Source organism: Sander lucioperca, chromosome 6, assembly GCF_008315115.2.
Source record: "Sander lucioperca isolate FBNREF2018 chromosome 6, SLUC_FBN_1.2, whole genome shotgun sequence".
NCBI lineage: Eukaryota > Metazoa > Chordata > Actinopteri > Perciformes > Percidae > Sander > Sander lucioperca.
The window spans coordinates 3,206,355-3,231,000 of NC_050178.1; the positions used below are offsets into that span (position 1 = coordinate 3,206,355).

General features: G+C 41.3%; 1 protein-coding gene across 4 annotated transcripts; it reads left to right on the forward strand.

Moving 5' to 3' along the window:
• The first annotated feature begins 1,870 nt into the window (after positions 1–1,870).
• si:ch1073-335m2.2 (msx2-interacting protein) lies at positions 1,871–22,772 on the forward strand. Of its 4 annotated transcripts, none has more exons than XM_031287448.2 (15): positions 1,871–2,168; positions 3,503–3,817; positions 6,809–7,285; positions 7,413–7,564; positions 10,680–10,880; positions 11,035–11,186; positions 12,105–12,230; positions 12,341–12,454; positions 12,553–12,666; positions 12,757–12,857; positions 13,155–20,517; positions 20,807–20,875; positions 20,983–21,177; positions 21,266–21,424; positions 21,750–22,772. In XM_031287448.2, the coding sequence occupies exons 1-15, from the start codon at positions 2,086–2,088 to the stop codon at positions 21,879–21,881; spliced, it is 9,753 nt and encodes a 3,250-aa protein (XP_031143308.2). In that variant the 5' UTR covers positions 1,871–2,085; the 3' UTR covers positions 21,882–22,772. The 4 variants fall into 4 exon arrangements, with proteins under 4 accessions (XP_031143308.2, XP_035858496.1, XP_035858497.1 ...); XM_036002603.1 differs by having other exon boundaries at positions 6,812–7,285; XM_036002604.1 differs by lacking the exons at positions 1,871–2,168; positions 3,503–3,817 and adding an exon at positions 3,826–5,496.
• The last annotated feature ends 1,874 nt before the right edge of the window (positions 22,773–24,646 follow it).

Here is a 24,646-nt window from a genome sequence, read left to right on the forward strand (position 1 = left end):
ACATTACTGAGTCTGTTTGCTTACGTTCTGAGTCTTCTCTACTTGTGATGACTGTTACACTAACATTTACCATTATCCCACAATTGTTACTTGTGGCCTCAGTGGCTGTTGTTCAGCAAAACTTTATAGTCTCACATTAAGTGGTCCAAGAGACCACCTCTTTAATTGAAGGGGGAAAAAACTCAACAATCTGATTCAGGCAGTTTAAACAATAATTGATTAATAAAAAATATGAATTATTAAGTATTGTCATCAGTGCACAATGTTTGCGCAAAACAAAGACTTGCTGCAAGATGAGCATTTCATTTTGAGCTATAGTTTAGTATAGGCCTTTGTAAATAAGCTTTGTCTAAGAAAACAAATTTTCTGAATTTACATTTACAAACACTGTGCGGCACTGACTGTGCCTGATGTGGAGTTAAATCTGACACCCCTGCTCATTGAGCAAAAAAACATAGCCTACTGTACCACTGGTGGATACAAGCATTTGCTTCTTCTTCACCCAGAACATCGCCTTGGAATTGGGTGGCACCTACACCGGGGTCCTGGGTGCAGCTGACGCTATGGACTTACTACACCCTGCTACGCTCTGCGATTCCCCGCAGTGTCCGACTGCGTCCTGCCGCGTCCAACCGCGTCCACCCAGGCTGCTGTGCCACACTACACCCCGTAACGCCCTGCTGTACCCTACTATGACATGAACTACTATGACTACCATTGTGATCACTGCTTCACTATCTTTATTATGACTATTATTGCCACCATTCACCACTCCCCCAACTGGTGCCGTCAGACACCGCCTACCAAGAGTCTGGGTCTGTCCGAGGTTTCTTCCTAACAAAAAAAAGGGAGTTTTTCCTTGCCACTGTCGCAATAGCTACTGCTAATGCTTGCTCTTGAGGCAACCACTGTAATAGTTGGGGCTTCGTAAAGTACAGAGTTTGGTCTAGACCTACTCTATCTGTAAAGTGTCTCGAGATATCTCTTGTTATGATTTGATACTATAAATAAAATTGAATTGAAGATTTTTTAAATCGGGAGACCAAAGATCGAGGGACTGAGTGTTGAATAAAGGTGGGAACCTATTTTGGGGAGCTTTTCTGACCAGATTTGATATATCCATACAACGACAGTAATAAGAACGACTTGTGGGCCAAACAAAAACTAATGAAGTGCCACAAGTTTAAAGGTGGTATGTTACCTGGGATGGCCAATCAGATTCCATGGTTCTTTTTAGATTGTAGGCCTACTAGGGCTTAAACAGTGATCCTATTGATCAGTTTTGACCATCGATTTTGAAATCATTTATCAAGCTAAAATGACAAACATTTGCTGGATTTCAGCTTCTTGTGTGTGATTTGCTGCTTAGGCTACTTCGGAATAACTGGTTTCAGCCTGTTTCAGACAAGGAAGCAGGTCGAAGGCGTCATTTTTGGGGTTTGGAAATTTGTGATGCACATTATTCACTATGTTCTGACATTTTATGGATTTAACAAATATTCGATTATTTATGACCTTAACAAATTGTCAAAAGATCGATATTTAGCTGTAGCAATACATTCGCTTTTCTTTACATATGATAGGCTACATACGATAGGCTACTTGTCAATTTCTAAATTCCCACTTTGAAGAAATAGTTAAACTTTGATCAAATAACTCAACAACAGTCCAACACTGGGACGTTAAAAGATGACGGGGGTCTACTTTTATGCTAATGTATAACATTGATTACCTTGCAGAGAGCATCACGTGACGCCGCAGACAAATCTTGCTCGCGGGCTGCAGTTTGTTCCTCTTGAAGAAATCGCGTTGTGTATATTTGTAACTGTCGAGCACGCGCGGCAGCGGCACACCGAGCCCAGACCAGACCGTGCAGCTCGCACCCAAAACCACCAGGAGCGAGTCCCACGCGCGTCCACGTTCATGGATTGACGAGGACGCAGCAGCTAAAGCTAAACGGGCAGCAGGCTACCAGGCCCAGATTATTCATCACCGTCGTTCATTTTGTTCATGCGGACCTCCGACCGGCAGGGATTAGAAACGTGCGAGATCATATGAGTGTGAAGGGGGGAAGAATAGCTCAAGATGGTTCGGGAAACCCGGCACCTTTGGGTTGGAAATTTACCCGAACATGTTCGAGAGGAGAAAATTGTGGAGCATTTTAAACGGTAGGTTACGCAAGAGGGATCCTCTGTTGGCCAAGCAGCGCGCGCTAGGTTCAGCAGTTAGCTAGCTAGCTAGTTGCGATGGGCAGCCTGTGGCTAATGCTAATACAGCTAACGTTAGCATTTATTTTAAGTTTTACAAGCAAGGGTGTTTTTTATTTGCTGCCGGTGCTATATTGCAGCACATCGATATATGTTTAACCAAAATGCCGGGAATTGAACCACTTAACATTAGTGTAAATGTTTACGGTTTATAGTATTTGACTAACTTTTGCTAAAGCCCGGAGGAAAGAAGCTAACGTTAGGTTTGCTAGCCACCGAGCTACCACCCAACCAACCAACCATTTTGTGGGAAGTCGAGACGTTTTCATGATCAGTAACGTTACAAGCCAAACGGCAGCTAACGTTAGCTGGACAGCAGGTCAAATAACATGAGATGACTTGTGTTTTTTAGCCACTTGAAACGTGTGACTCATGCCGTTATGTATGTGGTCAATTGTGTTAGAAAAATATTGAAACGCTGCTAGATAACGTTAATGCAAAATCTGCGAGCGATCAGTGAGCTCACCGCTCGCTTGTTGTTGAGCTGCTTTACGTCGGTTGCCATCAATATACTTAAACTTGGCTAAGATACTAAGTATTGTTTTCTAATTTGGCCAACTTGCAAACCAGGATTTGCTCCCGCTGGGGCACAAGTATTTGAATTTATAGAGAGCTAACAGCATAAACTTGTATGCTTCCACTTGTTCGTAGGAGTAATTTGAAACCATGCAATGTTGTATGTCTTTATCGTTTGCTACGTTATGTAAAGTTCAATTGGGTAACTCCTCAACAAACGCATCTGCAACACAACAAACTGCATCCAGTCATAGTTAGCGGGAGCTATTGCAGCACAGCCTTAACTAGTGGTCTGGTGACAGCTGTGTGTTTGATGATAGGCTTTTTATAGTTGTAAAACACTGACATTTGACATGTGTTAGGTCCCAGAGGGATGTTTGATTAACGTTAGTACTTTGACGTTTGTTTAGAAACATCAACACTCCCAACAATACTTGTAACACCAAGCGTAGTCATCCAGCATAACAATTGCAGACAGTTTAAGACGCTTCCTGAAGTTCAGACAGTTCGTTCCTGTTTGGTGGCCTAAAATGAAACGTTGGTGTTAACTTGCTTTGGTTCATAATTAGAGGTAAATCATTATTACTGTTAGCTTTTAGTATCAGTGTGTTCTGTTCTACATTTACCAGACTCTGAAATACAGAGAGACAGCTGCACATTCCCTAATCTTAGCTGGTGTATATGTAATTTTCTCTTTGTTTTTATTGTAATTTCCTCAGGTATGGGCGTGTGGAAAGTGTTAAAGTTCTGCGGAAGCGAGGGTCAGAGGGTGGTGTTGCAGCCTTTGTGGATTTTGTGGATATCAAAAGTGCGCAGAAGGCTCACAATGCTGTCAACAAGATGGGGGACAGGGACCTTCGGACTGACTACAATGAACCTGGTTCAGTCCCTAGTGCTGTTCGGGGCCTTGAAGACAGCTCTCCCTCGAGCAGTCGAGACGTTACAGGATTCTCTAGGGGAACAGTTGGTCCAGTGTTTGGCCCACCTGTGTCCCTTCACACCAGAGAGGGACGTTATGAACGGAGAATAGATGGGTAAGTGGACACGGCCTCCCCTTAAAATCCAGGGGAATCTAGGTATTGGATAGGTGTAAAACCTAAACACATAGTGGGGTTATTCGTGAGGGATATATGCCTCAAGGGGGTTGCACAAAGGTAATTAGGGATCGTTCCACTTTTCTTCATAATTGACTCGCCTTTCCCACGGGATCTAAGTAAATTAACTACACATTATCATTTGGTAAGGTAACTATAATTCAAGGTTTGACATCTGGTTTGGATATTACATCCGTGAGGAATATCCTGGTGAGTTTTGGATTTATTACATTTTGTGGGAAACTACCTTGGGGAGCTTTTGGATACTTTTTAAACATTTTCCTTCTAAATATGGGATCTAACCTCGATTTTTACTTGGAATTGCTTGAAACTGGAAGTAAATCCCTATTATGAAGGATGTACTTTTCTTTGAAGAATCTATTCAGGTAATATATCATTATGTCAAGGATCTCCCATCTCGGGTTGTCAATTTTTTTCCCTCTTGGCCACAGTCGATGGATGGACTACTTTTTACAATTTTTTTGCATCTGTGGATACGGCCTGTTCTGGATTTAAGTGGATGGAAGAACATTTTTTACACATCACAAGAAAGACCGATTTAAATGCATATATCCTAGGGTATCTCAATCATTTTAGGGTGAGATTAACTTTATATTATAAAAAATGTTGTCCCAAATATGGAAGCTATACAAAGAAGACTTGGCAAGAATGCGGATGGTCCAGACAAAAAGTTTGTGGAGCTATTCTTGTTTTGGCTTGATGGCCATGAAGACGCATGAAGACTGCATAGTTGGGATGTACCCTCCTGGATGTACACACCCCATGTTGGATGTACTGATGTTGACCATAGTATGGATAGGTGTAGCTGCCGTTCATTTGGATTACTCGAGTGTGGATGTAGCTGTGTAAGGCCTCAGCTCAGTGAGGAGAAGAGCACTCCGAGTATGTATATGTATGAGAGCTGAATACAACTTTTTCAAAGTAACTTGAAATGTTACTACAAAAGATGAAGCCTTCCAGTACGTACGCCCCATGAGATCCTTGGATTGTGGAATTAAGACATGCCTGTGAGACCATGAGGAGTTTATGGGCTGTGATTATAGTGCCTGTGAGTCTACAAGCTTGTGTGATCTTGAACTACTTGATATTATCAGTGGAATACATTTTTCACCCTTTTTCTCCCATGTAACGTAATTTTTGGAACATACTACAAGATAAGATTGATCCAGTTGGATGTATTTTCCATTCGGGCACCAACTTCCTGTAGTCAACCTGGAATTCCCTGAATTACTCCGAAGTTCATCAGCTTGAAAAAAAAATCCTAGTTATTTATTCAGGTCTTATGTTCCTATAGTGTTTTTTTTTTTTTTTCTACATGTCCAGAAATCCATAAAGAGGTCCATTTCTGTGATTTGTTTTGTTTTTCCTTTTTTCCATCCAGTGAAGAGAATTAAGTAGCCTAACTGGATTATACATCAACAATCTACTGGCCTGGTGCTCCACAGTATTTGAAGATAACGTGCAGTGTGATTCAAGAGAACCGTTTTTTGCCTAATTAGATCAATTGATTTTTTCCCCTTGGTTTTTCATTCGGGCTCTCACATTCTGATCCACCTAGATTTTATATGGATTAGTTTCGGTAACTTCTTTTCCAAAAGGTTGGTATTGCTCTGCCCTCTGCATATTTTCTTTGTCTAACATTCCTTAGTGCTTTGTCTAATATTAGGTTTTGCACTGCTTTTAGGGAAACCATTAATTTGATGCAAGAGAAGAACAAACTTATTTTATAAAATGCATATTTACAATACATATATGTATTGTCAACAAGTGCCTCCTTTTTCCAGCATCACACAAATACTTCAAAAGTATTGTTTTCACATTAAATACATTGATCTGAAATATTTTAAAGAAATGTTTGATTTTGAAACTTTCTTTTTCTTAACAGCAATAGTTCATGAACAGTCAGCCTCTGAAATCAGCTCCCCTGGACACCCAGAGGAGCCAAAAGTGCTTAACGTTTTTGTTTTTGCAAACGAAAGTAATTGAAAAAGACAGCATTTCAACATTGCTAAATTATGTGTTTGTATGAGTAGATTTTCAAAATGAAACAAAGAAGGTTGTAGTGAACGTCTGGGGCGGCTTTGTTTCATGTGACTGTTTATGAATTTACCAGTATAGATAATTGTGCTTGTTGGTAGTCTTGTTCCTGTCAGAATGTAATTTTAGGCTGTACAGTTCAGCAATTGGAGCAGCGCCACACAAGTCAAGTCAATGTTATTTATATAGCACAAAATCACAAATTTGCCTTGAGGGTCTTTACAATCTGTACAGCATACAACACCCTCTATCTGTAGACCCTTGTGCATATTAGTGTTTACAGACAGTGCCGGTATCTGATAGGCTGACCCCATTATGTCATGTCTTGAAGAGTCAGATTATTCGGCCTATTTGTCTAGTTGTGAGGAATTTGGTATTGTTTTTCTAATCATTGTTAATGCTCCTCTAGTGACAAAAAACGTGTACACTTTCAAATGTCACATTAGAATGAAAATATCATGCAACTTTTGTTGTAAAACTTGTTGCTGAAAAGTTAAAGCAGTTTTTTAACATACGTTAAAGTGAGCACTTCTTTCTTCTTAGTTGACCAACTGAAACCCCATAGAAGAGACCAGTGTTTTGTTTCGATGGTCACAAATTGACAGAGACAGATTAATGAGTTTTGCCAAGGCAAGAATGACTGGATCTCTACATTAAAATACTGGCACTGCTCTTCCTAAGAGTATTAAGCTAAACAACTTATCTGGCCTGCTCTCAGTTGTATCTCTGCTGTACCGACTATTTTGAGTTTCACTATTGGGCACTTAAATGCCAAATAATTTAACAGAATTTTGTTTTTATTTTTTTTTGCCTTTTTATTGTTTCGAATCATAGTAACTCTTTTCCCCTCTCTACCCTGTTCTTATTTCACAGTAGCTCAGACAGCCGGGAACGTGCATATGATCACAGCCCATATGGACACCATGAGCGCAGTGGCACTTTTGACAGACAGCGTCACTACAACGCTGATTATTACCGAGATCGTTCCATGTTTGCTGCTGCTGGCCCAGGGAGCAGTACTATCGGGGGAAGCTTTGAGGCATCAGACCCACATTTTGACTCTAGAATTCGAGACCCCTTTACTCTTACTAATTCTACACGACGTGACCTATACAGAGATGACCGAGGACGGCGGGTTGATAGAACTTACCATCACCGTCGGAGCCGATCGTCTCATTCCTCACAGTCAAGGCACCCTTCCCCACAACGGACCACCGGACAAACCCCCAAAACTCCGCATTCCCCTAAAAGAGCTCCTTTGTCCCCTGTGAGAGGTCCACGATCTCGATCCCGCAGCAGATCTTCGAGCTCTGATTCTGTCAGCAGCACCAGCAGCACGGGCAGCGGAAGGTGTGACATTTGTTTTGTTATATTAACACTTCATGTTTCATGGGTTTGTTGACTGGATTTTGTCACTGGACAAACTTTCTCTCTGGTTTTCTTATATTTTTTTTCTATTTATATTTTGTGACAACAGCGACTCAAACAGCAGCTCAAGTGATGGATCTCGGGCACGCTCTGTTCAGTCGTCAGCTACACACGCCCCTACGTCTTCTATGGGGCTTGACTCAGATGAGCCACGCAGAAGCTTTGGAATTAAAGTGCAAAACCTACCAGTGCGCTCCACAGGTAAGTTTCTACATGTTAGCCTCTCAAATGAAAGGGCTACATAACACCATCTTATCCATATAATTTGTATATTGCTTTTGTCAGGACTGGGATACAAAGTGGTCAGTGCACTCAGCATGATAAAACAAATCCAAGTTAAGTAGCACAAGGTGATCGTGTGACCATGTTCAGAAACTTGGTTTGGGGCTCCTGCTAACCTACATTTCTGTTGCTGTACACAAATCTTATTTTAATTAAATTTACTTTGTGTTATGGACTTTAATGGTTGCCAGAGTGCATTGTTTAAAATTGAGGATCAAGATTCAAGACCTAGGGTCTCCTTTATAAAACTGTGCGTAGGATCCTTACTAAAAGTGTAGGTAGGCCCAAAAGCCAAAAATGGCATACGCCAAAAACAAATCAGATTTAGAAAACCGTGCGTACGCACATCTGCAAGCAATGTTATAAATCACAGATTAGAAGTGTGCGTACGTGAATCAGCCTTTTTTTTTTTTTTAAAGATTATGTTTTTGGGCTTTTCCGCCTTCATTTTTGACAGGACAGCTAGGTGAGAAAGGGGGGAGAGAGGGGGAAGACATGCAGGAAATCGTCGCAGGTACTCCTGTAGGGCCAGCAGTGCCATCATGCAGCATTACGCACAGGGGGCACCGCAGTATTTAATATGTTTACAACAATTTGTGATTAACACCATGCCAAAATCACAGCATCAACTAGTGGTATCCCCCACCCCGAGATCCAATTTGAAGACGAAAGTCTAATAGGCAAACACACTTTTCTTCATGTAGGTTTTGTCACGAACAGTGTTCAAGTTCGGACTGATAACAAGGACGTTAAGTGTAACGATGGCGCGAGAGCTTAACGGCTGTAATTCCAGACTTTGACATTTGATGATACATGCACGGTATTAAAGTCAGATATTTAGTTATTTACACTGTGTTCTGCAGTTACCTAATACTAGGCTATTTGATGCTATCCTGTATTCCATGGAGTCGGGCCATCTCCTCCTGCGCTCCGTAGCAGACAATGTGACAGTGAGACAGCGCCGATTAAACATTAAGAACATTTTTATTTAAGATTTGAGTTCGAGGTGTTTATGGAACAATTATTACTCAGTACAAGCGCAAATAACACTGCTGGATTTAATCTTCATGGTAACGTGGATGATATAGAGTGAAGAAATGTGCGTGAGGCATCAACACTTGAAAATATTAAGAGTAATCGTTATTCCCACATTTACTTTCTGCAGTCTGACTTCAGTTCACCACCTCACCATCTACGTCGCCAATTCTCAGTGTCTCCAAAATGTGCGTCTGCATGGGTCAGAGTTTGCGTGGAGGATTGGTCATTCTCCCGTCAAGTTAGTTTTTTATAAATCACAATAATAATAAATCAGCCCCATTTTGTGCGTATGCCACATTTATAAATGAGACCTCTGGACTGCTGTTATACCATTTTTTTTTTTTTTTTTTTTTTAAGCTTCGGTGCTTAACAGCAAATATTCGAAGCTATAGGAAATGAAACTGTTCCACAGCTGCTGCTTTCACCACTTAGTTCGCCGGCTTACTCAGCGCTGTAGATTGGTCTGGCAACGGGAGACTAATAAATAACAAAAGGAGACGACGTTAGAGCAGGAATGTTTGTAGTGTACAAATACTACATATTGGTGATTAAGGGATGTTTTATGAAACTAAAAGTAACGTTATTGTATACCGGCGGCTGCCTTTTCCAAACAACATGACATGAGAAATACTTTGAATGAGTACGTATTTCCGCTCACAGTTGAGTAGGCGGTCCTTAATGTGGCCCGGGACACATTACCGTTCTCACTGCTACTGGTGGAATTTCCTGCGGCACCGGAGCAATCCCGGAAGTGGAACGTCAAGGATATAGGCTATTAGAATGTAGACATGTGCAGCCTAGACCACCTCCGAATGCTGTTTCAGTGATCAGATCTCAATGTGTCCTCAATGCATCCTGAGAGCTGTCCACTTGTGTTATCGGATCACTCAGATATATTACCAGGTGGAAAAGCGGTAATAGTTAAGCTCACAAGTAGTATTCCCTCAACGTGTGTCAATCCCCCCTATGTGAAGCTGTTAAAGGCAGTATTCACCCTCATTTTGAAAAAATTAATTTTAGGCTCTTGTGTTCAAAGTTATGTATTTTACACTTATTTACGTGCCAAGAATAAGAATATCATTACCAACTTAAGTGTACACACCATCATCCAACTACTCATCCAACCTTTTAAATCCTATTTCAGGTTTGGTATTGGGTACTATATAATATATATTATATATTATATATATATAATGATGCAATAAAAAAGGCTAAATATGAAAAATCAATCAATTCATCATTCACATATTTGTCTTAAGCTGTATTTTGTCTTTGTTTCTTTGTTATAGTCACACAAAATGTTAGTTATTTGGTGCTTGGTAAGCCATGGAATACTAGTGTACAGGTCACTCTGCTTCTAATATTTTAGATTTTACAGTTTTTATTTTTCAGTTTACTCGTGTAATTATTCCCAGACCACAATCTTATATTCTGTAACTCACATTTAAAATCTTTGAGCCTATACCTTTGTGATATATGTATACTTGTTAAAATCAAGGCAGTAAGTATGACCCACGGAGTTCAACAAAAACAGTTGGTCAGTAGCCCTGTCAGTAGAAAAGCCAGGTTGCAGTAGGAAACTTAAAACATCCCAATCAGGCTTTTTTCGCTGCTTTAAAAAACATAAAAATAGTAGATTCAAGCCGTGACACTTGACCCCCCTAAAACAAAGAACTTTGGACTTGTGTCAGCCAATCATATCTGCTTGACATACATATCAGTGTCACTGTAACAAGTATTTATGGTCCAGTTTCAGTAAGAAATTGGGAATCTAGAAAAGTGTAAGCAGTGACTGTGAGAAAAGCTATGAGTCATCAATATGGAAAGTATCATTCCCAGGTTTATATGCAAATAAATTCATATTAAAAGATCCCTTATATAGCATGTAGACTTGGTCATTATGATTTTTAATTCTTTGAAAATCGGTTTGTTTTCAGCACTCTTTGAAGATTTGCATTGCATAGTAATCCTTTTTTTTTTTTCTTTTCTTCCGCAGACACAAGTTTAAAAGATGGACTTTTCCATGAATTCAAGAAACATGGAAAAGTGACCTCAGTGCAGATCCATGGAGCATCAGAAGACCGCTATGGTTTGGTGTTTTTTAGACAGCAAGAGGATCAAGAAAAAGCCCTCACTGTCTCCAAAGGAAAGCTGTTTTTTGGCATGCTTATTGAAGTCACAGCCTGGAATGGTCCTGGTAAGTAAACAGCATTTTGATGAATAGTTAGTGCCAACAAATTAAATCAGCAAACAACATTTCATAAAACCATATATTTTTGTGGTGGATAATACAAGCTTGACATTTAGCAACATGACAGTAATATTAATGATAAACCTCTACCTTCCCTCAGAAACGGAGAGTGAAAATGAGTTCAGGCCCTTGGATGGCCGGATAGATGAGTTCCACCCAAAGGCCACAAGGACACTGTTTATAGGCAACCTTGAGAAGACCACCAGTTATCAACAACTCCTTGACATTTTTCAACGCTTTGGAGAAATTGTGGTATGCTACCATTTGACTGCGTACTGTAAATAGTAGGGCTGCACAATTTGGAGAAAAAGTCATATTGCGATTTACAATACTGCGATTGTGATATTATGGTATCATGAGTCTACTTGCTTGATTATCAAGGAAAATGCTCAATATACTAACATTTTGAAACTTACAAAGTTAAACGAGCATAATAAGAAATACATAAACAAAAAATGTGCAATACTTGCTCAACAGTACAAATTAAATAAATACAACCAACAACAAATTATTAAAATAATACATTTTGTATGCCCTTATAAATAATGACATTTAAGATGGGTGTAATATAGTAACTCGTGATTAAGTTACAAAATATACTTTGTACAACCTCTTCTTAAAGTCTATATGCTCTGAAACCCGCTACACTTCTGATACTCACGTGACCATACACAACACACGCGCCACTGCCTAAACGGCTGGTCATATCTTTTGTGGAAGTTACGATGGTAGCGTAAGTGAGAGCGAAAATTGCGGGTGTGTTGAGTGAGTGATGTCATTGAATGATTGGTCAAGCAAGGAGGGAGCGGTGAGTGGTGTCGGACTTAGCGTAGAGGCTGTGAGGGATAAGCGAGAGGAAAAAGATAGCAAAGACGATGTAAAGTGTGTTAACCGTGAACAATATGACATCAAGCTTCTTTAGACGCGGTGGCTTCATCTGTTAACACTGTTGGTACAGTGAAGGGTGTTACAATGTGGAGACTGCAGTGCACACAGAGACTAGAGTGTCATGCACACAGCACACCTTTTATGTTTACTCAAATCGCACATTTTTTGTGGTTACGTAATCGAGTGACATCACGATTGCAATTAGATTAATCGTGCAGCCCTAGTAAATGGGGACATTTTACATTTGATAAGGGTCGCTAATGGTTCTCTTTTCCTTTCAAGGACATTGACATCAAGAAAGTAAATGGAGTTCCCCAGTATGCCTTTGTGCAGTATTCTGATATTGCCAGTGTCTGCAAGGCCATTAAGAAGATGGATGGAGAGTATCTGGGGAGCAACAGACTAAAGGTAGTGCTTTTACAGTAAACAATAGTAAAATTTCTGGTCTATGTAGGTTTTCAATCTTTCAAATGTATTCCACATGTATAATATGCATATTATTCTCTTTCTACTTGAAGCTTGGGTTTGGGAAAAGTATGCCCACAACGTGTGTTTGGCTAGATGGTTTGGCCAGCAGTGTTACAGAGCAATACCTCACACGTCATTTCTGCCGCTATGGACATGTAGTTAAGGTAAGGTGTGATATTTTCTCTTGCTAAAGATTTGCTGCTTTTGATTATAATGCTATGTAGTTTTAAACACTTCAAATGTATGTTTTGTCCTTTTTTAGGTTGTGTTTGATAGATTGAAAGGGATGGCCCTCATCTTGTACAACAACACAGATTTTGCTCAGGCAGCTGTAAGGGAGACCAAAGGTTGGAAGATTGTCGGCAATAAAATAAAGGTAAACTAACAATTATTGGGTTTATTATTTTATAAAGTATTTTTCATGTGTATATGCATTGATGTGTGTTAACTTATTTATTTATGAAAGGTGGATTTTGCAAGTCAAGAGAGTCAGATGGCATTCTACCGGTCTATGCAGGCATCTGGTCAAGACATTAGAGACATCTATGAAATTCCTGCTGAACGACGGTAAATTGCCAATTATTGCACGCTAGTGATAATGTCCACAACCAATTATATTTTTTTAAATGTCACAAATTTGTCAGTTATAGAATTGATAAATTGCTATTTTGAACACTTCTTTCAAATTAAATAAACTTCGATAAAATGTCTGATGTAAGGTGATAATCTTTAGAATCACAGTTCCATTGCAAAATATTTAAGCACTTCTTAATCTGAAAGTGAAGTGCAATTTTATAAAATAAATTATTTAGGTCAACAAAATGCATTACTTGTCTCTTCCTATTCTCTCCATTCACTCTACAGAGAGGAACGCAGACCTCCATACCATGAATTTACAGCGGAAAGGGCTTACTATGAGAATATAAGAACCCCTGGCATCTATCCAGAGGAAGCTCGAAGAGACTATGCTGCTCGCAACAGAGAGCGTTTTCCTGAACTGGAACACTATCAGGGGGATCACTTTGACCCACGTTATCATGAAGATCCAAGAGACTACAGGGACTACAGAGACCCTTTTGAGCAAGATATCCGAAAATACACATATATTCAAAGGGAGCGAGAAAGAGAGCGAGAACGCTTTGAAGCTGACCGCAGCAGGTGGAGCCCTTCCCATCCAAGGCGACCTGTTACTCCTACGGTATCGCCTTCACCATCTGAGCGTGCTCCCAGAGACTCAGAACGCCGGGTTTACAGCCAGTCCTCTGAGCGAAGTGGTAGTGTGAGCTCAATGTCACCACCACACTTTGACAAATCTGAAAAGAGCCTGCTGGAGCATGCCTCAAAGAGTGACAAGAGTGACAAGAGCAGCCAACCAGATCGTGTTGCAGGTGCTGAGAAAACCAAACGTGCCAAACGAAAAGAGAAAGGTGACAAAGCTGAGAAGCTTAAATCAAGGAAAGCGAAGGGGCAATCCCCATCCAACCCACCACCTGAAACAGAGCTTGAGACTGGTTTTTTTGGAAGGGGATCAGACCAGGATGCTCAAGAGAGGCAAAAATGTAAGGGGGATGGTGAATCTCTGACTGAAAATCAGTTGTCAACTGCTCATCATGATTCTGTAAAAAGTGAAAGATCTGAACTGAGTAAAGGTGAGAATTCAGACTTGGATGGAAAAAATCGACTCAAGAAACATCTAAAGCCTGATATTGGAAATGATGGGAAAGATACATCATTGGATTCAGATCGCCTTGCTGCAAGAAAAAAGCGCTTTGCTGATTCCGGTGGAAGGACAATTCGTCAGAAAAGAAGCAGGCATGAGGACTCGGAGGATGCTATTCCATCCTCTGACTTAAGTGCTAGTGCCACATATTTGAAAGAGTCGGACACTGACAAAAACAAAGATTCACAACGGAGAGATTCAAGACTCAAAACTGATAAATGTGGCACTCAGAAGGAAGGCCAAGAGGACCCTAGAGGACAAAGAGAGAAGTCGGAAGGATCTTTGGACCCACTGGAGTCAAAACATCCAGTGCACACTTCATCCAGAAGGTTTTCACATGAGGGAATTGCAGACCAAAGCAGTATAAGAGAACAAGAACACCATGCTGCTTTCAAATTTGGTACTCAAAATGCTGACCAGGACAAAAGTGTTAAGAACAAGGAAGATCATGTTGACATTGACCTCTCTCAGAGTTACCGCAAGCAAATGGAGCAAAATAGACGGTTGCACCAGCAGCAACAGCAGCGCGAGTCTGACAAATCGGACAATCCAGGAAGTCCTCAAGGAAATGAAATGGAGGACTTGGAACATCGTAGTCTTGTGCATGAAGTTGGTAAACCACCTGAGGATGTCACAGATAATTTCCCGTCTCACAAACTAAAGAAACTAGACCAATTTGAACCTGACTCAGGAATTAAGAGAGAGCGTGTCTACAGGAGCTTTAGACAAAAAAGTGAAGATCCTGAGTGGAACAACATCTCCTCTCCAGGACATCAGCACTTCTCTCACAATGCTGATGAGGACCTTGTGGACCTTTCTCAGAAAGAGTTGAGTAGAAATGAGGAAAAAATTCACCCAGATCTTGAGCTATTAGTCAAAAGGACACATAACACACAGGTAAACAAGCCAAACACTCCTTTACTTAGTGTGGAAGAAGAGCAACAAAAGAGATGGGAGAGCAGAGTTAAACAAGACTTGTTACCTGACCTGAATTTTTCTAGAAGTCTAAGTAAAAACATTCACAATCGCAAGCGTTTGGAATATGGTATTTGGCATGACTTAGAGCCTGGGGAAGTACGATCCGACTCTGAGGAGGACAGAGAGACCAAACCCCACTCTCCTGTGCCCTCAACATCTATGCCTTTTTCCGAGCGGCCGAGGGTTGATAGGTTTTCAGACCCCAAACTAGCACATCTTGAAAGGAACAAATTCTACTCCTTTGCACTTGATCAAACCATTACACCTGATACAAAGGCTCTGCTCGAACGTGCAAAATCTCTCTCATCTTCAAGAGAAGATAACTGGTCGTTTTTGGATTACGATTCTCACTTTGCAAGTTTACGCAACAGAAAGGATACTGAGAAGGTAGAATCAGCACCACGACCTACACCCTCCTGGTACATGAAAAAGAAAAAGATTCGAATTGGATCTGTAGACAAACTTGATGACCGGAAGGAGGAGCCTAAACCGGTGGAACAGGAACGAAGGGAACTTTTTGCCTCCCGCTTCCTTCACAGCCCCGTCTTTGAGCTGGACTCTAGGCGACTTCAACACTTGGAGCGTAAACATGAAGAACCTGAGCATACACAAAACCAACAACCAGGTCAGCAAGGTACAGTAGATGGGGAACTTGACTCTGGGCCAGTTGTCCTTTTCCATAGTCGTTTTTTGGAACTCACACGACTGCAACAACAGAAGAATAAAGTCCGTCAGCTGCAAGAGGCAAAAGAGGACACAATGCTCAGGGATGAGAATAAAGTGGAAAAAGCACCTGTTCAAGAGCAACAAGCTTTGCAGTCACCTAAAACAACAGAATCTATCATGGAGCCAGAAATCAAACCCATCAGTCCTGCTGAAGAGCTTATTTCTGAACCCCGACTCACACCTACTCCTGTCACACAATCTACGGCCAAAGACTCTCCCCCTCCAGAAGCGAAATCTGTTGCAGTAAATCCAGCCCCTGATCCTTATCCACCTGTGTCTGTCATGAAGGAAGAGGTAAAAGAAAATGAACCTGTTGTATCCATTCACCACCTATTAACTGAGGCGTCATCTGATTCTGAACCTGCACCAATAGCAGCACCCGAACCCAGTTGTTCAGTGGATAGACCTTCTCCATCTGAAGGGAAATTGGATATTATTACTGAGGATGTAAAACCTCTCTGTACAGAAAAACCATGCCATCGTGATTGTCATGATGAGTTTGTTAGCATTTCAGAAACGGAGCTTGATCCTGAGACAACACAGCTAGAAGTGCCTGAAACCACTAGTCCCACACCACCTAGTCTTCTAGAGAAAGAGACCCAATCTGTTTGGAAAGCAGTAGCAGAACCTGAGGGAGAGAAGAAACTTCAAGTTAGTAAAATGCAGATGCCCATTGATAATGACACAAATGACGAGCCAGTCTCACCCCAGAAAGAGCATAAACCAAAAGAAATGAAAAATAAAAAGTGCAAATATTCCCCTGCTCAAGTTGCTGTAGTTCCCCTCATATCTACCTCTGGTTCAGAGAAACAAGCAACGCGTAAGAGTGAGCGCATTGACAAAGAGAAGCTGAAACGTGGATCATCTCCAAGAGCTGAATCAAAGTCCTCAGGCAAATCTCCTATTCATGGATCAGAACCTGATATGTCCGAGCCGGGCATATCAGCAGGCAGAGCAAGACGAAGAAATGTTAAATCTGTGTATGCCACTCCAGTTGAAGATGATGCGCCAGCTCGTTCTGGAAAGGAAATTACAGAGTCACCGCGCTCTGCACGAAAGCGAGGTACAGACAGAGATGCAACACAACAACAAAATATCGAACAGGATGCACCTGCTCCAACACCTGCAACCAAACGGGGCCGTCCTCCCAAGAATCGCAGACAAGGCGACGAGAGTTCAACAATTAAAGTAGAAAAATCAAAAATGGACAATAAAGACACCGATTCAAATGAATCAGAAGTTGGGGAAAGAATTCCAAGAATGTCCAAAGGGAAAACATCCCCTCATGGCACAAAGGGTTCATTGAATCTGATGTCCACAGTCCTAGTATCTGGATCAACAAGGAAGGTAGAAAAACTTGAGATGGCTGAGGAGGATGATCAGGAAATGGATTCCACAGATGAAGATTCCTCGGCTTTGCAAGATTCATCAAGTTCATGTAAAGAAGATCCATCAATAAAAATTGACCAAAAGAAAGAGGAGAAAGATAAAGAAGGAAGAGAATTGGCCAGAGATAAAGATATTTCCCATGAAAAGGCAAGTGAGGGTAAATCAAATGGGAAAGAGACAGATTCTCCAGTGTCAGAAGAGAAACCCAACTTAGAAAAAGACAGGGTTGTTAGAGGTAAAAACAAGTTGACAAGGACTCCTAAGTCTCCTGTTCTCAAGAACCTCAAAATCAGACTAAATGTGACAGAGGTTAAAGATCTTCTTCAGTTGGGGGATGATGAAGTTGGGAATCAAGAGGATTCTTCAAAAAAGATCAGGCCTGGTGACAACAGTGATCATGTTTCAAAGTGTACTAATGCAAACAAAGGTTCCAACATTGAAGAAATGGAAAATGCTTCCACTTTGGAAAAAAAAGATCTCCTGGAATCACCAAAAAGCTTAATTTCACAGGAGCTGGAATTGGAGCAGGCTGTGGAGAACATTGCTAAACTAACAGAGCCACCTTTTCCAACAGAAACACCGATGCCACCTGCCCCACATACAGAAGTAAAAAGTGAACCAGAGGAGGAAAAAACTTCAAATCCTGCTAGCGAGACAGAACTCATGGCTGCCATTGACTCGATAACTGCTGATGGTAGAACCTTAACCCAAGCACCTCCACCAAGTGCAGATGTAGGTTCCGAACCTGAGATACAAAACTTGATTCTGCCTGCCAAGGGAGATGAACCTGATACAAATACACCTGCTATACAGGAGGAGTCTGTCTTCCCTTCCACACCCAAAAAGGGCACCAAAGGAAGACCTAAAACACCCAAACGTTCTAAAGGCCAAAAGCAAGTGAGAAAAGATTTTAAGGAAGGACCTTCAATAAGTGAGGAATTGACATCTCCTTTAGCAGATAGCCCACCTTCCAGTGTAAAGACTGTTCCTGCAACGACTGTTCCTGCAACAACTCCATCAGCAGCAACTACTGCGGTCATTACTCTGACTACATGGAAGCCAGAACTTGAGCCTTTAGCTGTCAAGGCTACAGATGTAAACACGGAGTCATCTTCTGAAGAAAAGATTCAAAATCTTAAATCTGTTAACCCCCAGTCTAAGAATCCAATATGCCCAAAGCCTCAACAGGTGCCACCTGAGTGCATCTCCCCTTCCCTATCTCCACTTGCTAACAGGCCAATTATCAGACCCATTCAGACAAGCAAAATTCCTGTTTCTCCACCAGATTGGCGCCACCCGTCTAAGGATACAGAAGTGTCCTCACCTGTCATGCCGTTTGCATTCAAGGAAAACCAGCCTTTACCCTCAGACTCTGACAATGTGGATAGTGATCATTGCAACAGTGACTTGAGACAGATTCTTATGAAACACAAAAATATTTCATTGCCAGGCAGTAGTTCTATTCCTAGTAATCTACCCACCCTGCGAGATCAGAACCCCTCTGAAAGTAAAACTCCATCAGCTGTTGTGCCAAATAAGTCACCACTACCCAGTAGTGGAATGGCAGCTCATCCAGCTCCACCTATTTGTCGACCTCCGGCCTCACTACCATCTCCTGAAACAAAGTCTGTGATCTCTGTTATTGCATCCACTGCAACGTCTGTTATCAGTCGTGTTTGCAACCCTCCTGAGCCTGAGGACAAAGTAAACACAAACATTGGAAATCCCTCTGTGGACATGACTCTACCCAAGCCAACCTATAGGCCCAGCAAAGACGATACTGGATCATACCATGGGCCATCGGTTGGTGATGACGAGGGAGGAAGTTCTGCACGCTTCATTGTTGAGAGCCCCACTCTTGGTATAGGATCTTGCCCAGGCCTGAGAGTTAATACATCTGAAGGAGTGGTAGTATTGAGCCACTCAGGCCAGAAAACAGAGGGACCACAGAGGATTAGTGCAAAAATAAGTCAGATCCCACAAGCAACAGCAGGTGACATGGAATCTCAGCAGTTGGTATCCATGCCCCAGATAAAACAGGAAATGTATGGTCATTCTCACTTAGGACTTCAAAAGGGGCCTTCATTGCAGATAGATCATGTGCATCCTGGTAAGACGCAGTCAACTTTGTCTTCTATTAAACAAGAAAGCACTGGTTTGGAAAAGATGGAATCCTACCAATCTGGACCTCAAGGAGTAGTGAAGCGTGTCACACAGGGTAACCAGCAAGTAATGAGTTACCATCAAGAGTACATGCCAATAAAACATCAAAAGAAAATGGACAGTGCTGATCCTCACATAACGGATGGAGCTAAGCCACCTTGGACCTCTGCTATAAGTCCTGCAATAAGCCCCCATTTGCCCTCTCCACCTGCCAACCATGTAGGTTTTGTTACAGCAGCTGGCGACAGAGCTCCCTCCCATATTAGTGGAGTTAAACAGGAACCACGATCCCCTCGCAAGTCAGGTCATCCACACTCTCCGTTTACCAAAGTATCCTCGCCCATAGGCTCCTCGTCACCAAAGGGCATACCAGTTATGTTATCAACTGGCCTACCTGCCATGCAGCAGTTTATTACTGGTGTACATCATCCAGAGCAGTCAGTTATCATGCCACCTCACAGTGTTCCTGGAAGCTTGGGACGGATGTCTCCTCACCGTGTTACCCAGTCAATTCCAGTGGGGCATCTTGTCCAAGGAGATCGGGTTAATACTCCACCTCTTTCTGTGATGAGCTATGGAATGCATAGTGAGCCTCTTGCCTCTCCCTGGTCTGGCCCCGTGCAGTCACGGCCTACATCACCCCAGGCTGTTGGCAGGGACAAAGTTCTCAAAGTAAACCCTGGTTCTTTAAGGGGCCATGAGGGGGAACAGGAAGAAGCCAGACGCTTCCACCAGGCTCCAGGAAGACAATCTGCTACACAGTTAAAACCGGAGACTATGCAGTCAGATCCTCGAGGGCCTTTGCGGACTAGTGTCCAGTTAGAAACATACATGGCACAAAGAGATATGCGTGTGCTGTTGCACCAACAGGGAGAGCGTTTGGGCACAGACCCTCATTCTGGACACATTCAAGAGACTCTTCCCCCCTCTTCAGCGCCTTCCAGCCTACCCTTATCCTTGTCTCCAAGAGCACACGTTTTGCCTAAAGGTCTGTCTGAGAAGGATATAACGAAGCCATTAGAAGCAAAGAGGCCACACTCTCCTCTTCCTAAAGATGGAATGATGGGGATCAGACAATCGGGGCAAGCAATGGCATCTCCCCAGAGAGTTCAGCTAATGCCGCCAGGACCTAGTGGCTCATTCCCAGAGTACTCAGGGATGTACTCCAACCCAAGAGGCATCCATTCTCAAATACCAGAGACGTCTCCTGTTGGACTTAACCAGCCACCACTAAACGTTACACCAACCATGGTGAGTTCACTTCACTTAACACTCTGTTTTAGTAGGTGCACTTGGCTAAAAGTAATGCAGTCTAATACAACAGTCCTGTAACAAATCCTACCATCATGAAGGTTATAATGTTCAGTTTCTGTTACAAAATGTTTTCGAGAGCTGTTGATTTGACTTTATAGTCATTTTGAAAGCTGTGATAAGTGGAGCGGACGATAATAAACTGGCCAACTAAGTGCGAATGTGGGTTGATATCTTTGTTACAGAAACTGTTCATGACACATTACACTATTGTCTTGAAACCTTTTAGGCTGCAGACCTCCAGACAAAATCAGATGGCAAGATGACGCAGCCTGTTAATATGGTGCAGTTGCTCACGGTAAGACAAAACTCATAATGGTTTAAATTGTGTTCAGGGTTGTTGGTCTGAACAAGAGCTGGCTTTGTCTGACATACTTGTCTTTGTTTTGTCTTGCATTTAAACAGAAATACCCTATTGTGTGGCAAGGCCTGCTGGCACTGAAGAATGACACAGCTGCAGTGCAGTTGCATTTTGTCTGCGGAAACAAAGCTTTGGCTCACCGATCACTGCCCCTACAAGAAGGAGGCGCATTGCTTAGGATTGTCCAGAGAATGAGACTAGAGGCTTCGCAACTTGAGAGCGTAGCCCGAAGAATGACGGTTCGTCTTTTGTCCTCCTCCCGTTGAGTAGTTAATTTGTCTGTTTAATTTAATGGATTCTGCTAACATTAACATTTTCCTCCTACAGGGGGACAGTGACTTCTGTCTTCTCCTTGCTCTGCCATGTGGACGAGATCAAGATGATGTCCTAAACCAAACTCAAGCTCTAAAGGCCGCATTCATCAACTACTTGCAGACAAAGTTGGCTGCTGGTATCATCAATATACCCAACCCAGGTTCCAATCAGGTGAGACATGATTGTTTGTGTAAAGTTTTTTCTCTGTTTTCATGTTTTTTTTTCCCAGTTTTTTATTTTTTTATTTTAAGTTTAATAATGATTTGATGAAAAGGGATTATTTTAATTAATACATCTTCTTGTATCTTGTATGTATCATTCATGTGTGACCTCTATAGTCTCCTTTTATAACTATTACGTTTTCTGTGTGGATTTTCATTTATTATTGCACATGACCAGAAGTATAATCTTGCTTAATGAAACACAACTTTGGTATCAAATCTGTTGGTTCTCTGTAACTTCATAGGTGTAATTGATGTTTTCTTTGTTTTTCCAGCCTGCCTATGTGCTACAGATTTTCCCACCATGCGAATTTTCAGAGAGCCACTTATCCCAGCTCGCCCCCGACCTTCTTAACAGGATCTCTAGCATCTCACCACACCTCATGATTGTCATCACCTCTGTGTAACCTTCCCTGCTGGAAATAATGGATGTTCTTGCTGATGAGCCTCAGGAAACCAGAGGAATAGGAGAATTTTTTTTTTCCTGGACACAGTGGGAATGTGTAGGATGTACCCAATCAACGTGTTTTTTTTTTTTTTTTTCCATTTGTTACTCCTGTCTGGTATTTTTGTCCTTCTCAAAAGAACTGAGGGATGGACCAAACCAGAATCAGTCTTATTTGACCATTTCTCTGCTGTATTTCTATTTATTGGAGTTTTATTTTAATGTTCGGAGATGCTCTGAAGAAAAAAATCAGGATGTTTGATGAACAACAATGAGTGACTATCTGGGTGGCCTTTTTTCTTTCATGTCTTTTATTGATTGTCATATTCATTTCTTCACAAGAGTGGATCATGGAAGCTGTTGCACCGCAATGGCTAAAAAGACATTTGAACATGTCATTTTAAATAATTATGTACAGACTTCCTCGCCCAGGCTTTCTTTTAGAGAAGGCCGAATTGTAAAACTATGGAAACCCTGTAAAGGACCACATTCGTTTAACAGCTCCTTTAATTCCACCAGCTCTGCTTATTTTCTCACAATACTGAAGCAGTCACACTTGTGGCACCTGCCTTTGTATTGAACAAGCTACAATATGATTTGGGAGTTTTTGAATACAGGACTTTGTAAATATTTTAAATATTTAAACTTTGACAATGGAACTTGAACTTGGACAACCTAACAGAGACTTGAACTCTGGGACAAACCAGAATGCAGAGTGTGGAAATTAAGATGGATATCCTTGATTTTTGGGTGTAAATACTTGTAACACAAGAAGGTTGGCAAACTCTCTTGAGTCTGCTGATGGCACTTCATATTTTGTAACTCAAATAAAACAAACTCCAGAAAACTTGAATATTTAAGCTATAATCCTTATTTTATTTGTCATGTGGATTATTAGGCAAGACTGTTCATGTTTGATTTCACTCACTTTAATACTTAAGACATGCCAGTTACACTTACATTTCATACCATACAACAAAGGTTTAAACGACAGAAGGGGTTAAGGGTTTGAATGTAAAATGGTACAGCACTTCTATTATGAAATAATCAAATGGCAATTGACCAGCACAATAATGAAAAATTAACATGAATTCTGTGTAGGTGAAGCACAATTGTATTAAAAAAAAAAAAAAAAAAAAATTACATATAATTTGGAAGTGTAACAATGGAATTGTGCCTCAGTTGCATATTAATTGTTCATGTTTGAAGACATTTATTTTTAGTTCCAATGTATTTGATTGGTTAGTAGATTATCTTATGAAACCTTGGTTATAAGATGTAATTTTAGCAATTTCTTTAGCAAACTTAAACTGCTTTATACAACAGGTTGATTAAAGACTTGTGTCTTCAGAGCGAGCTGCGTAATATCTGATAAATTGCCTCAAGTGATGTAACTTGAGTCGCTGTTGGTTGGGTCCATTGTGGAGAACATCCAAAAACAAGTTCATGTCTATTCTAATGTACACAGGGCCATGGTTAGCATTGCTAAGTCTATGTCCTGATTGACAGGTCGGTGTGTAGCCACGCCCTAAAGCATGCCCTGCTTCATCGTCAATTTTAAAATGGGACCATAATTTACAAAATGAGACTTAAAACTAGAGATTGAGACCATAAACTCCTCATGATAATGTTAACTGAGGTAATAAAAATCAAGTGGGAAGTATGGCCATTTTCTCGCAGACTATAAAAGCTGACTTCTTTTTGCAACCAGTGGAGTCGCCTCCTGCTGGAAATTAGATAGAATGCAGGTTTAAGGCACTTCTGCATTGGCTTCACTTTTCAGACCCGGAAGCTCTATCTATTCTTTTTTACAGTCTATGGTTGGATCTGAAGACTAAGGGCCCTATTTAAACGGTCAATGGTGCAATTGCTTTCTGGTGCCTCAATATAGCAATGCGCCTGACCACACCGCATTTTAAGACCAATGGTCGAAAGTACATTTGCTACTTCTTACACAATGTGGGCGCTGGGCATGAAAATGACAACTGCGTTGGTCAGAAATTAGTAATGGCAGCTATGATAGAGCCCTAAGAGTTTGAAAATGAAAAAGAATCTGGGGGTGTGGAGCTAGAAAGAAGTGAGGTAACCAGACCTCTGTAGCCCACTCCTCATCTCTGCTTGAGGATACATTAGCCGCTACTAGCATAACACCTAAATCTCCAACTGAGCTGTTGGTGGTCAAGTTGCACTATGGGTAATGTAGGCGTTTAAACAAGGAATTAGAAAGCACAGACTAAAAAAGAAGATCTCTCTGGTTTTGCTGCATTATCTTAATATGTTTTTTAAAACTGACCACCGTGAGTCCGACAATGTTATAGGAGTACAATTCATACATACATACTGAATATAAACAGAAGGCTGTATGTTACATTTAGGCCTACCTCAAGGTAGGGCTGCACAATATATTGTGTTTTATTGTCATTGCAATGTGAACTTGTACAATAAGCACATATTTACCTTTGAATATCGTAACAACGTAATAAATGACATTCTGTCTGTAGGCGTTATTTTGTCTGATACGCGCCATGCCGTTAACTCTGTGGCCAATCAGACAGAGCCCTTGCTGTTAGGCATCGTCTGATTTAGAGTGCGGATCGGGACGATTTTTCTGTCCGAGCCCGGCCCGCTTCCGACGGAGCAAGTAAACCGACAGGCATTAAGATATTTATGTCCGAGCCCGACAGTTAAAATCTCATTTTTTTCTCACACTAATGACACATGTACATA